The sequence below is a fragment of the Equus przewalskii genome, chromosome 15 (assembly GCF_037783145.1).
Source record: "Equus przewalskii isolate Varuska chromosome 15, EquPr2, whole genome shotgun sequence".
NCBI classification, from domain to species: Eukaryota; Metazoa; Chordata; class Mammalia; order Perissodactyla; family Equidae; genus Equus; species Equus przewalskii.
The window spans coordinates 68092464-68106376 of record NC_091845.1 but is presented as its reverse complement, the minus strand read 5'-3'; the positions used below and the strand labels follow the sequence as shown (position 1 = coordinate 68106376).

General features: G+C 40.5%; 1 protein-coding gene across 1 annotated transcript in view; it reads right to left on the bottom strand.

The window, feature by feature from the left end:
* COL6A5 (collagen type VI alpha 5 chain) overlaps positions 1-13913 on the bottom strand; it is a 130636-nt gene that overhangs the window by 90139 nt on the left and 26584 nt on the right. The window contains 3 exon segments of the mRNA XM_070576023.1: positions 734-1366; positions 6380-6979; positions 8424-8515. Coding sequence (XP_070432124.1) covers positions 734-1366; positions 6380-6979; positions 8424-8487 — 1297 coding nt within the window. The 5' untranslated portion in view covers positions 8488-8515.

The following is a 13913-nucleotide window of genomic DNA, read 5'->3' as shown; positions in this document are numbered from 1 at the left end:
ACGGTTTTATCCTGTTTAAATCACTGCTATTTTTATTTCTGTTAGTCGCACCCAAATGTAACTGTAGCTCATACAAGTTACCTATCTGTATATTCCTGCACTGTCCAGCAAACAGCCAGCAGCTACATGTGGCTATGAAAATTATAACGAATTAAAATTTAATTAAATTTAAAATTCAGTTCCTCAGTTACACCAGCCACATTTCAGTACTCAACAGCCATATTTGGCTAGTGGCTGCCTTACCGGACAGCACAGATAGAGAATGCTTCCATCATCACAAAAAGTTCTGCTGGACAACACTGACACACACAATGATGTACCATTTTTTAAAAACTGTGTATGTGTTTGTGTGTACATGAGCATAGAGAGAGAGAGACGAGACTAGAAGACAAGAGAAATAAATGTTGAGAATGGTTTTATCTGAAAGATAGGATTACAGATGATTTTATTTTCTTCTTTGTGTTCATCAACATTATTAAAATATTTATAATTAACACTTTTTTTCACATTTCAATGAATTATGATTGAGTTATGCTAAAAACTTCAGCAATTGTAATTATTCAATGATTTTTAGTAAATTTATAAAGGTTTGCAACCATCATCAAGATTTAGTTTTAGAACTTTTCCATGATTGCCAAAGTTCCCTTATCTAATTACACTCAGTCTTGCTCTTGTCCCAGCCCTAAACAACTATTTATATTTTACAATAAGAATAGTAATTTTTAAAACATACCAGTCTCATCAAGATTCCTTTGTTCGGCACGAGTAGAAATTTGATCCCATATTTCATTCTGGAGTTTTTTCTGAAAGATCCTACTATAACGTTCCAAGTCTGCATAGGACTTCAGCGTGGAAACCCTCTGTCTCGAAGGGTAAGACACTATTTCTTCTAACTGCGTATTGTTAGCCCCTTGGATGCTCATGGCAAACACAATTACATCCTCCCGCAGAAGTTTCTGTGCCGCCTCACGCACCTCGTCATCTGATGGCCTGTTAGTGACCAGAACTGCGATCTGAGGCACCCCCTGTGCCCTTCTACTGCCACTTGACTCTGAAAAGGCTTCTCTCCTCATCATGTCAATGGCAGCCCCAGCATTGGATTTCCCAGCCTGGAGAGAAAGCTTCTGGATTTGCTCCAGAAATTCAGACTGGGTTGTGCTTGATTTCAGAGAAGAAATAGTCTTAGCTCTGTTGCTGTAACTCATAAGTCCAATCCGCATGCAATTGTCCTTCACATCCAGGGAGGTGGTAATGCTCTTCAGGAAGTTCTGTAAGTTCCTTAAGTTTTCTCTGGTTCCCAATGACTCGTCCACCATGAAAACGACATCAGCAAGGGAATCTTTCTGGCAGGCCACAGGGAAGGGAACTACGGAGACAGGAAAAGTATGAGGATTAGTACAAACCACTAACCCAGAGTGAGAAAGGCACTTTACCGATTGTCAAAAGACATTAGTAAAAACTGAGGTAGTCATGACAGATGTAGTTAGCATAGTTTTCTTTTAGTGAACAAAAGATAAAAATTCTGAATGAGACTTACAAGGGTCATTGACTTCAGAGGTTTTGCAATACTGTTCCTGCTATCTGAAGAATGCTTCTTACCAATTTTCTTACCACAACCCACCACCATGATCTTCATGACCACCAGCACCAGCAGTATGACTACCACCACCACCTCCACCTCCACTACTACCACCAACAAAAACCACCAACCACTACCACCTCTACCACCAGCACCTCCACCTCCACGACCACCACCAACGAGAACCACCACTACCACCTCCACCTCCACTACCACCACCACCGAAAGCCACCAACCACCACCACCTCCACCTCCACTACCACCACCAATGAAAGCCACCAACCACCACCACCTCCACCTCCACTACCACCACCAACGAAAGCCACCAACCACCACCACCAACTCCACCACCTCCAGGTCCAGCATCACCACCACTCTCAAGTGCTGGGCTGCTGGGATCAGTTAGCACAAATATTTCTGACCTCAGGGAGCACACATTCTATGGGGAGGATAGATAACTAGATTATATTACTTCAGCCAGTAATAAATGCTAGCAAGGAAATAAAACAGGTGACTCAATTGAGTTACCGTGCTGGAGATGTGGGGTGGTACTACCCTAGCTGAGACATAAAGAAGGAAGGTTTACCCAAGAAGATCACATTTGGGTTGAGACATGAATGAAGAGAAGGACTCAGCCACATCTTGTTCTTAAGGAAGAGGAATTCTGGCAGAAAGAACAGCAGCAGGTAGGAACAAACAAGAAGCTCAGAGTGGCTAGAGCCAGTGAGTGAGGAGAACGATGATGGACGAAGACAAAGGGAGGTGAGGCTCAAATCATATAGGCGTCATATGGTCTTATTTAAATCTTAAGTATCACCCCAGTTGCTGAGGGGAAATAATGAATTCAGGGATATCAATTAAGAAATAATTACCCTAGTCCAGGAAAAAAATAAGGGTTCTTGGACAAGAACAACAGCAGATAAGATGGAACAACAGGGTAGTTCTGATACATGAATTAGAGATAGAATAGAGAGAACTTGATAATAAATTGGATGAGAGTGTTGACAGGCAAAGAGGGAGTGTTGAAAACGCCTAGGTTTTTGGCCTGAACAACTGAGTGGATGTTGGTGATGTCTTTTACCAAGATAGGGAAGAATAAGTTGCACGGGGGATTCAAGAGTTCCATTTCAGACATGCTAAGCTGGGGACACTACTGGAGATGCCAGGGAGGCAGTTGGTTACATGAATCTGGAATCCAGGTGAGAGTACATTATATACACACAAAACACCTACTCCTGGCACAGGTGGAGGGACCACAGCTGTGGAAAGGGTAGCCAAGAGATAAGCTCAGTCTTGCCAAGAACTACCCATAAGGGTGAGCTCAGAAGTCATAAGACATGTCTTACTTATCTCTATCCCTACAGTACCTAGTGCCTGGTGGGAGCTCAGGAATATCTGTGAAATTAAAAATAATTCTCCTAAATCTGCCAAAGTGCTCTGAACTCCACGCAATTGGCTAAAACAAACTCCCAGCATGACCTGCTCAGATTAGTAGTTATTTGCAAATAACTATTACTATTAATAATAGTAAACTGTGCGCCAAATGCCATACAAGCCATCTCACCCATATTATAAGGTAAGCACTACATCTTCACTTTATAGGTCAGGAAATTGAAGCTCAGAGGTTAAATAACTTACTCAAGGCCCTCGGCAGCCAAGCCAGGCTTTGAATCCAGACCTTCTTGACTCCAAAGCCCTTACTCTTAACCTCTAAAGGCAAGGACAGAGTTCTGTCAAGCAAGTCCTTGCCGTACTCTACTGCCGTGAGATAAGTGGAAGAGTGAGAGAAGCAGCCTCAGCACACAGAGCCCTCTAAGAAGGTGGGAAAGCCCCATTGTCCTGGAGAGCTCAGGCTAAGTGGCCACCAACAGGGGTGGAGGATCTCCAAGGTCCTCAGGGAGGAGGGTCACAGAAGGGTTTCTTCTCGTGGAGAAGAAGCACATATGCCATAAGAACTTGCTACTTTTGGGGGCTGGCCCAGTGGTGCAACGGTTAAGCTTGCACATTCCGCTTTGACAGCCTTGGGTTCACCAGTTAGGTTCCCAGGTGCGGACATGGCACCACTTGTCAAGCCATGCTGTGGCAGGCGTCCCACATATAAAGTGGAGGAAGATTGGCATGGATGTTAGTTCAGGGCCAGTCTTCTTCAGCAAAAACAGAAGGATTGGTGGCAGATGTTAGCTCAGGGTTAATCTTCCTCAAAAAAAAAAACAAAACAAACAGAACTTGCTATTTTCCCTAAGGCAGGAGAAGTGAGGAATGAGGAGAGTGGAGGGAAAGGGACTCCCTGGAGCCTCAGGGGAAACACTAACTGTGGCAGAGCCTTCTAGATACTCGCCAAAACCCATTTCCTCTCCTTGGGCATAGAGCTAGCCCTGATTTCCAGCCTCACTTGCAGTTAGGTGTCACCGTGAGACTAAGATCTGGCCAATAAAATGTGAGCAGAAGTAGTGTGTGTCTCTTCCAAGTTTAGCCCATAAAACCCTCCCAAGAGTGATCTTCCATCTTTTTTCCCTTCCACCAACTGTACAGCAATTCCCAGGGCACTGTGGAAGTCATATCTAAAGATGGAAGAGCCACTACCAGTCTAGGTACCTGAACAGAGGAAAGACAGCTGGTCACTCTGAGCTCTGCCCCTACAATGTTATAAGAGAAATAAATAAACTTCTAATTATTCAGGAATTCTATTTGTTATTAAAGCCTACCCTAGTGTGCCTTAAAAACCAGCCCATAGCTATAGCCATGGAATTGGTGAAGGATGGTAGAGCAGGATGGAAGTTTCAAGTTCATCCTAACTCCCATATCTTACAAATGAGGATGCTGATGCAAGGCTTAGAGAGATGACATCACTTTCCCAAGTTCACACAGCCAGCTAGTAGCCTTGTCTGGATCTTCCGACCTGTGTCCAGGTCACTTTGTAGCACACCAGTGGCTTCCTTGAGTATTAGAACTAGATAGCACCTGCTCAGAATGGCCCATCAACACCAAGTGAGCACAGTGCAGCTGGGAAAATTCATCATGCTGGGGACTCTTTCTACCGTACTCTGGAGAGAATGGCTTGAGTCTCTCATCAGCACAGGGCACTCACTGAGCACCTCCCTCAAGCTGGGTACTGATCTGTTTTGCCAGCTCATCAACCCTGAATGTGTAGCTTCCTGTCTCATTTTATCCATTCTTCACCATTGCTTTCTAGGATTACATCCCAAGTAAACTACTTGTACTCAAGGGTCTTCTGTTTTGGTGTCTTCATGGAGAACTCTCTAAGACACAAAGAAAGCATTTTTCAAGGGAGAAGTTGTGAGTCACACGGGCATAAGTAGTCTTCCTTTTGGCCTAAGGCATCAAGAATGAAAGTTGATGAGAAGGAGGTCTTCTGTATGAAATACAGGGATTTCCCAGGGGCTGGAGTGAAGACACTTGTGGCACCTGGCAGTTATGGTGGGTGGCAGCTTAGGGATAATAGAAAATGGCTTTCTGGACTGAGAATCACCATTGCCCCAAAGGCAATTAGCTGCAGTGACTAGGGTAAGGTGCTGCTCTCAAGCAGCTCTGCACGCAACAGACATCAACATGGATGATGGAGCCTTAGAGGAAGGGTCTGTGCTGTCACATGAGACACCCTTAGTGGTTCTCAGAGAATAAGTTGGGGAGAATTTGACATCAAGGGATGTGATAGCTGAGGTCTTGAATTGTACAAGTGAGGGTACTGAGTCAGTTCAATTTGAGCTGCTTTTAATCGAGCTCATTCACTCCCACAGGCTCGTCAGAAGTATCTCCAACATTTCTTCAATTCAAAAATCCAGTCTACTGTGAGATATACCGTAATTTAATGGTAGCTCTTCAGGAATTTCTTTTAAAAAGGCACAACTGAAAGACATATCTTAATATAAAAATTGTGAAAAAATCTATGTCTTGGAGGTGAAAAACATAAGCACAAAATTACTACATGGCTTGGAGGGGGAAAGAGTGAAACTTCTGGCTTTGGCAGATCCTGACACTCATTAGAGAGATTTTGCCTCTAAGAGAAAAAAAATAATGCAAAAGAGGAGGAGCCGACACAGCACATGAAGGGCTCCAGACCGCAACCTCCTGCATTGCATGGTTGTACAGCTGAGGGCGTCCTCTCTCTGCCTGGCCTCACTGTAGGGTTGTTGTTCCCATTTAGTGTCACCATACATTAATTGATAGGCTTTTATTGAATATTTACTGTCCTTACACTGTGCCAGGACCACAAGAGAAAGAGGACAAGGATCTTATTTCTTTATCTGTAAGAGTTTCATATATTCACTTACTAAGAAATAGAACATAGCTCATTGAGTTCATTGTTAGGCACTGTGTAGAGTCAAAGAACACAGAGATAAACGTAAGTTGCCAGTTCTGCCCTTACGGTGCTACCAGTTCCTTGGTGGGCTGAGAGGTGGGGACCAACACAGCAATGGGTAATTATACAGTATGGGAAGTGCTGCTGTCATCAAGTGTATGCACAGAACTGTGAGACACAAAAAGAAATTTGAAAGGAAAGCCTTCCAGGAGGATATGACTGTAGGGTTGGGATTTAAATGACGACAGGAGTTATTCAAGGTGTAAGAAGGCTAAGGAGTGTGAAAAGATTTCTGTCAGAGAAATTGGCCCAGGCAAACACAGAAGTGAATAAGAGTAGAGTATGATGTGTACCAATTTCCAACACTTCAGCATGTCTAATCAGGAAAACCAGAATGGGAGTTGCAAGAGATGAGGGTGGACAGATGCAGATGTGATTGCATGGGGATTGGGTACCTCTTCAACCAAGGGCTTCCTTACCTTCTATATCAGTGTCATCTTCTCCGTCCTTGTACTGAGCCGCATCCTTGATGATCTGTGTCATGTTTTGGGAAAATGTGCTGAGGTCTCTGACCGTCCGAAGGTTGAAATGAAACTGAGCCGTGGCCATGGCCTTCAGGTTCTCCTCAGAAGCTTTCTGCACCCCCACGGAGATGATCCTCACCCCGTCTCTCCGCAGGGCCTTGGAAGCCTCTTCCACGTCATCCTCAGACTCAGCTGAAGCCAGGACCACCAAAATCGGGGGGAACTCTTTTTTGTCTCTACCGTTTGCACGTCCAGAGAAATAGGTTCTGTGAGCCTCCTGGAGGGCATTTCCTATCCGCAGGGAGCCACCAATGAAGTTGAAGTTCTTCTTGAGGTGGTTCAGCATGGGGTTCCTGCTCTTGAAGGTGCCCAGCTGGAATTCACTGTGGAACGTGTCGCTGTACTGAGCCAGGGCCACGCGGTATTTGTTGGCCTCTATGGGGAGACTGCTGATCAGTTTGGTGATGAATGTCTTCACGAAAGGGAAGGACTTAGTCCCCAGGTGATCAGAGCTGTCCAGCAGGAACACCAAATCTGCGTACTGAGGACCTGGCTCTGTCAAAATAAAATGACAACAAACCAAAACAAGGAGATTGTTCAGCCTTTACATTTTAGCCCACAGTACTCATTTGAAACTATGTGCTGGTGTTAAGGTAACTCAGAATCCCAAGGAAAGTGTCTTCCGGAGGTCGAACAGAAGAAACCGGAGTTGTTTTTGCTAAAGTCAAACGAGGACTTTTGTTAAGTTAACAGATTTTTCTTTCTCAGCTCTATACCAGAGGCAATCGATATTTTTTTTCTTTTTGGTTGCGGAACTGCAAACTCTGATATTGTACTAAAGAATAAATAAAATGATACCAGAAAGTCCCAAAGTGGTCTGTGGATTGATAGCAATTTTTAAAACAGTATCAAGCAAGCGGCTGTCTTAGGTAGAAGAGCTTAGAAGCAGATCTGAGACAGGGGTTTAGGGAATGGGCTTGGTGGAGGGAAGCAGGAGAGGGAAAAAGCAGGATGTCTAACCTTGGCCTGATTCGAGGGGACTCTGGAGCATCAATCACACCAGAGTGTCCCTCCTTGAGGCAAGAGGGCCAGGTTTTTGTGCTCCCCTATCCGTCAGTCATTGGCTGCAGACCATCCCCAAGAACTGGAGGGAAGGAGCGGAGGGTCACAGGCATAACCTCCTGGGTAAAGTGGCTCTAGGACAGCTGAGAGCAATTCTCCTGAGAAAGTGGGATACAGCTGCGAGCGGTTGCAGACAATATTCACAACAGCTGGGGTGGGGGGGTGCACCAGCCTGATAAAGAGGGTCTGGGCAAGGGGTGGCACCACCAGTGTTGACTTCCACTTCATCATCAGCCACCTCCACTCTCGAAATTAGTGATGTGACGGGAAATGTCTAACAACTGGCTCTCTTTCAAAGTAACTCAGCAATTCGTCAGGAAATCCTATGGTAGCACAGTGCTAAGTTAAAAAGATTTCTTTGACCTATGTTTTTAGTCATTACAAGAGAGTAGAAAAACCTAGTTTTCATATTCCCTTTATATATACACATATACCCCTTCCCTATTTGATGTTGGTAAAAGAAAAGGAAGGCAATGGTTTAGCCACAAAAATACATAGAATTTATTTTCTATGTGGGGTTCCTTTTTTTCCCTTTTCTTCCATGTATTAAGGCCAAGATACAAAATGACCTATAAAACAAATGGGTTGACTCTATTCATAGAGACAAGGAACATTGGGACTTAAGCAAATCAATGAATAATTAAAGTTCTTCTAGCCAGGTGCAGCATAATTCATGACTTTTGCCCAGGGGTTTCTGTCATCTTTGATAGATGAAGTTTGCTTGATATTGTATACCTCCAACTACAACTAAAAGCTGTCTACTTTGATTTTTCAATAAACTAATAAATTCTTTATTTCTCTTTATTGAAATAAAGGTTTGTTGAGACATGAAAATACTTATTTTTCTAAATAAGAGTAACATAAAACATACTGATACCTGGACTCTGATCTGCCAATGTTTCAGTCCAAAGGATCAGGACAAATAAAATTACGATCTTCATTTTGTTAGTGAAGGTTTCTTGCTTTTATCTGTAAAAAAAAAAATGTTATTTACAATATGAAAAATCTCATTGTATAACAAGAAATAACTACTGGGAAAGTTGGGTTAGGGCATAATACACTGGAAACAAGTATTTGTCAAGCAACGTCAGGTGTGTTTAAAACATTCATCAAGCATTTGGAGTATTTGTTGAAAATAGATAATGCTAATGTTTGCCGTGCACTTTCCATGGCTCAGATACTTTTCTCAGTGCTTTCTAAGTATCATCTAATTTAATCCTCACAACAGTCTTACAGGGAGGTGCAATTACTATAGCTATGTGACAGATAAGGAAACCGGCACAGTGTGGCTTGGTAAGTGATGGATCCAGGATCCCAACCCAGACAAGGGGACTACAGAGCCAAAGGTCTTAACCACTGTGCTATGTGCCTTATACAAACTCTGTGTCCTCACGAAATTTATGCAGTCACTCTTCTTTACCCTCTATTGTTATGCCGACAATTACTATTGTATATGTTCATGACTTGGCCGCAAAAAGCCAAGAGCTACCAATATTTCTTTCATCATTCAACCCTTGTGAAAACTGTTCTCTCATTTACAGTTATACTCAGTTTTACAAATTACTTTAACTTCAGCATTTCTGTCTACGAACTCACAATCAATCAGAAATCTTCATGGGAAATTATAGTCTTACAGAAATTCCACCAAATCAGAGTTGTTCTTTATAAAAAGGGAAATAGATCAAATGACCAATCCTCAAAAACAGAAATGCCTTAAATGAGATACCAAAGGCATAAGGGCTGATTTTCATCCTAGAGTTGATTTTTCCAGCCGTTCTTCTGAAATTGCTGATCACGCAGGAAGACTGAGAGAGTCACTGGAAGCTGGATTTGGAAGAGATGCTATAGATCATTTAGACTAAACCCTTATTCTGCTAAGAGGAAAGTGAGGCTCCCTGGTGGTGGCTGAATCATGTCAACAATGACTTTCAAATCTATACTAATCACTATAATAAATCATATATTTTACTTATTCATTAATTTTATTACTGAGTATAATTCACATACTATAAAATTTACCCTTTTAAAGTGTACAATTCAATGTGTTTTAGTATATTCACAGGATTTGTATCCATTATGACTAATTCCAGAAAATTTTCATGACCCCAAAAAGAAAGCTCATACCCATTCGCAGTTACTCCCAATTCTCCCCTTCCCACATGTCCTGGCATCCACTGATCTTTCTTCTCTGTGGATTTGCCAACTCTGGATATTACTATAAATAGAATCATATAATATGTGGCCTGCTGTGTTTGGATTCTTTCATTTAACATAACATTTTCAAAGTTTATCCGTGTTGTAACATCATTCAGTACTTCACTCCTTTTTATGGCTGAGTAATATGCTATTGTATGCATATACCACATTTTAAAAAAATCTATTCATCAGTTGATGGACATTTGGGTTGTTTCTACTTTTGGGCTATTATGAATAATGCTGCTATGAGCATTCATGTATAAGTTTTTGTGTATATATAAACGTTTTCATTTCTCTTAGGTAGATACCTAGGAGTAGAATTTTTGGTCTTACGGTAACTTTATGTTTAACATTTTGAGAAACTGCCAAATTGTTTTCCAAAGTGACTGCATCATTTTACATTCCCACCAGCAATGTGTAAAAGTTCCAATTTCTCCACATTCTCACCAATACTTGTTATTGTCTTGTCTTTTTTTGTTATAGCCATTCCAGTGGGTACAAATGGTATCTCATTGTGGTCTTGGTTTGCATTTCCCTAATGATGAATGATGTTACACATCTTTTCATGTATTTATTAGTCATTTGGATATCTTATTTGGCAAAGTTGAATACTTTGCCCATTTTTAACTGGGTTATTTGTCTTTTTATTGTTGGGGTTTTTTTTATGTATTCCGGACACTAGACACTTATCAGATATATATGTTTTGCAAATATACTCCTCCCACCCTGTGGGTCATATTTTCACTTTTTTAATGGTGTCTTCGAGGCACAAATGATTATAAATTTGATGAAGTCCAATTTATGTATCTTTTTCTTTTATTGCTAATGCTTTTGATGTCATAGCTAATCAGCATTACCTACTCTACAGGCATGAGGATTTACTCTAATGTTTTCTTCTAAGAATTATAACTGGAAATGTATGCCCTTTGGCCATCCACACATTCCCCTCAACCCCTGCCCCTGGACAGCACCAGTCTACTCTCTGTTTCTATGAGTTCATTTATTTCAGATTCCAAATATAAATGAGATCATGCAGTATTTGCTTTCTCTGTCTGACTTATTTCACTTAGCATAATACCCTTGAGGTTCATCCATGTTGTTGTAAATGGCAGGATTGCCTTCTTTTCATGACTGAATAATATTCCTGTGTGTGTGTGTGTGTGTGTGTGTGTGTGTGTCACATTTTCTTTATTCATTCATCTATCCGTGGACACTTAGGTTGCTTCCATGTCTTGGATATTGTGAATAATGCTGCAATGAACATGGAGATACAGATATCTCTTTGAGACAGTGATTTCATTTCCTTCAGATATATTCCCAGAAGTGAAATTGCTGGATCATATGGTAGTTCTATTTTTAATTTTTGGAGAAACCTCCATACTGTTTTCTGTAGTGGCTGTACCAATTTACATTTCCACCAACAGAATACAAGGGTTCCCTTTTCTCCACATCCTTGCCAGAATTTATCTCTTGTCTTCTTATGGCTAGATAATAGCCATTCCAACAGGTGTGAGTGATATCTCACTGTGGTTTTGACTTGCATTTCCCTGATGATTAGTGATGTTGAGCACCTATTCACATACCTGTTGGCCATTTGTATATCTTCTTCGGAAAAATGTCTATTCAGGTCCTTTGCCCATTTTTTTAAACTGGATTATTCGTGGAGTTTTTTTGCTCATGGGTTCTATGAGTACCTTGTATATTTTGGATATTAACCCTTATCAGATATATGGTTTGCAAATATTTTCTCCCATTCTGTAGGCTGCCTTTTCATTTTGTTGCTCTGCAAAAGTTGTTTAGTTTGATGTAGTCCCACTTGTTTATTTTTGCTCTTGTTGCCTGAGCTTTTGGCATCATATACGCAAGTCATTGCCAAGACACATGTCAAGGAGCTTTTTACTATGTTATCCTCTAGGAGTTTTATGGTTTCAGGTCTTAACATTTTTAAGAGTTTAACCCATTTCGAGTTAATTTTTGTAAGTGGTGTATGACAGGGGTCCAGTTTCATTCTTTTGCATGTGGCTGTCCAATTTTCCCAACACTATATTGAGGAGACTGTCCTTTCCCCATTGTGTATTCTTCGCTCCTTTGTCATAAATTAATTGATGATAAATATCTGGGTTCTCTATTCTGTTCTATTGGTCCACGTATCTGTTGTTATGCCAGTACCATACTGTTTTGATTATTATAGCTTTGTAATATAGTTTGAAATCAGGAAGTGTGATGCCTCCAGCTTTGTTCCTCTTTCTCAAGATTACTTTGGCTACTCAGGGTCTTTTGTGGTTCCATACAAATTTTAGGATTTTTTTTCTAGTTCTATGAAAAATGCCATTGGACTCTTAATAGAGATTGCATTAAATCTATAGACGGCTTTGGGTAGTATGAACATTTTAACAATATTTACACTTCCAATCCATGAACATGGGATATTTTACCATTTATTTGTGTCTTCTTCAGTTTCTCTCATCAATGCCAACTTCGATGGTTTTCAGTGTATAAGTCTTTCACCTCCTTGATTAAGTTTATTCCTAAGTACTTTATTGTTTTTGATGCTATTTAAATGGAACTGTTTTCTTTGTTTCTTTCCCCAATAGTATGTCATTAGTGTATAGAAAGGCACTGATTTTTTTGTATTTTGATTTTATATACTGCATCTTTACTGAATTTATTAGTTCTAACAGTTTTTTGATGGAGTCTTTAGGATTTCCTATATACAAACTCGTGTCATCTGCAAACAGCGGTGATTTGATTTCCCCCTTTCCAATTTGGATGTCTATGCTTCTTTTTCCTGCCTAATTTCTCTGGCAGTAGGACTTCCAGTACTATGTTGAAAAGGATGGTAATAGTGGGCACCCTTGGTCTTGTTCCTGATCTTAGAGGAGAAGCTTTCAACCTTTCACTGTTGAATATGATGTTAGCTGTGGACTTGTCATATATGGCCTTTGTTATGTTGAGGTACATTCTTTCTATACCCAATTTGTTGAGAGTTTTTACCAATAAAAGATGTCGAATTTTGTCAAATGCCTTTTCTGCATCTATTAAGACAGTATGATTTTTATCTTTCATTCTATTAATGTGAGGTATCACATTTATAGATTTGCATATGTTGAATCTTCCTTGCATCCCACAAGTGAACCCCACTCGATCATAGCACATGATCCTTTTGAAGTGCTGTTGAATTTGATTTGCTACTATTTTGTTGAGAATTTTGCATATGTATTGATCAGGGATATTAGCTTACAGATTTCTTTTCTTGTAGTGTCCTTACCTGGCTTTGGTATCAGGGTAATGCCAGCCTCATAAAATAAGTCTGTGTTCCCTCCTCTTCAATTTTTTAGAAGAGTTTGAAAAGGATGGCATTACTTCTTTAAATGTTTGGTAGAATCCATCCATGAAGCCATCTGGTCCTGGGCTTTTCTGTGTTGGGAGGTTTTTGATTACTAATTCAATCGCCGTACTCATTATTGGTTTATTCAGATTTTCTTTCTTCATGATTGAGTTTTGGTAGGATTTTTTTTCTAGGAATTTATCCACTTCTTCTAGGTTATCCAATTTCTTGAGCATATAATTGTTCATAGTAGTTTCTTATGATTCTTTGTATTTCTGTGGTATTAGTTGTAATGTCTCCTCTTTTATTTATAATCTTATTTATTTCAGCCCACTTTTTTATTGGTGAGCTTAAAGGTTTGTCAGTTTTGTTTATCTTTTTAAAGATCTGATTCTTATTTTTGTTAATCTTTTCTATTGTTTTCCTATTCTTTATTTCATTTATTTCTGCTCTAATCACTATTATTTCCTTCCTTCTGCTAACTTTGGGCTAAGTTTGGTCTTCTTTTAGTAGTTCCTTGAAGTATAAAGTTAGGTTGTTTGAGATATTTCTTTTTTCTTAATACATGCATTTATAGCACTAAACTTTCCTCTTAGAACTGCTTTTGCAACATCCCTGAAGTTTTGGTGTATTGTGTTTTCATTTTTCTGGAGCCACTAGTGGGGCTCTGCAATCATAGCAAGGTCACAGGCTGTGTTCCCTGGCAGAGTAGTGACAATGGTTGGACTCTGTGATTAGGCAAGGCTGTGGGCTGGGCTCTGTAATTGCTCTTGGTCTGAAGGAGTCTCAGGCTGTGCTCCGCAACTGGATGATGCTGCTGGTTGGATTCCATGTTCAGAGAAG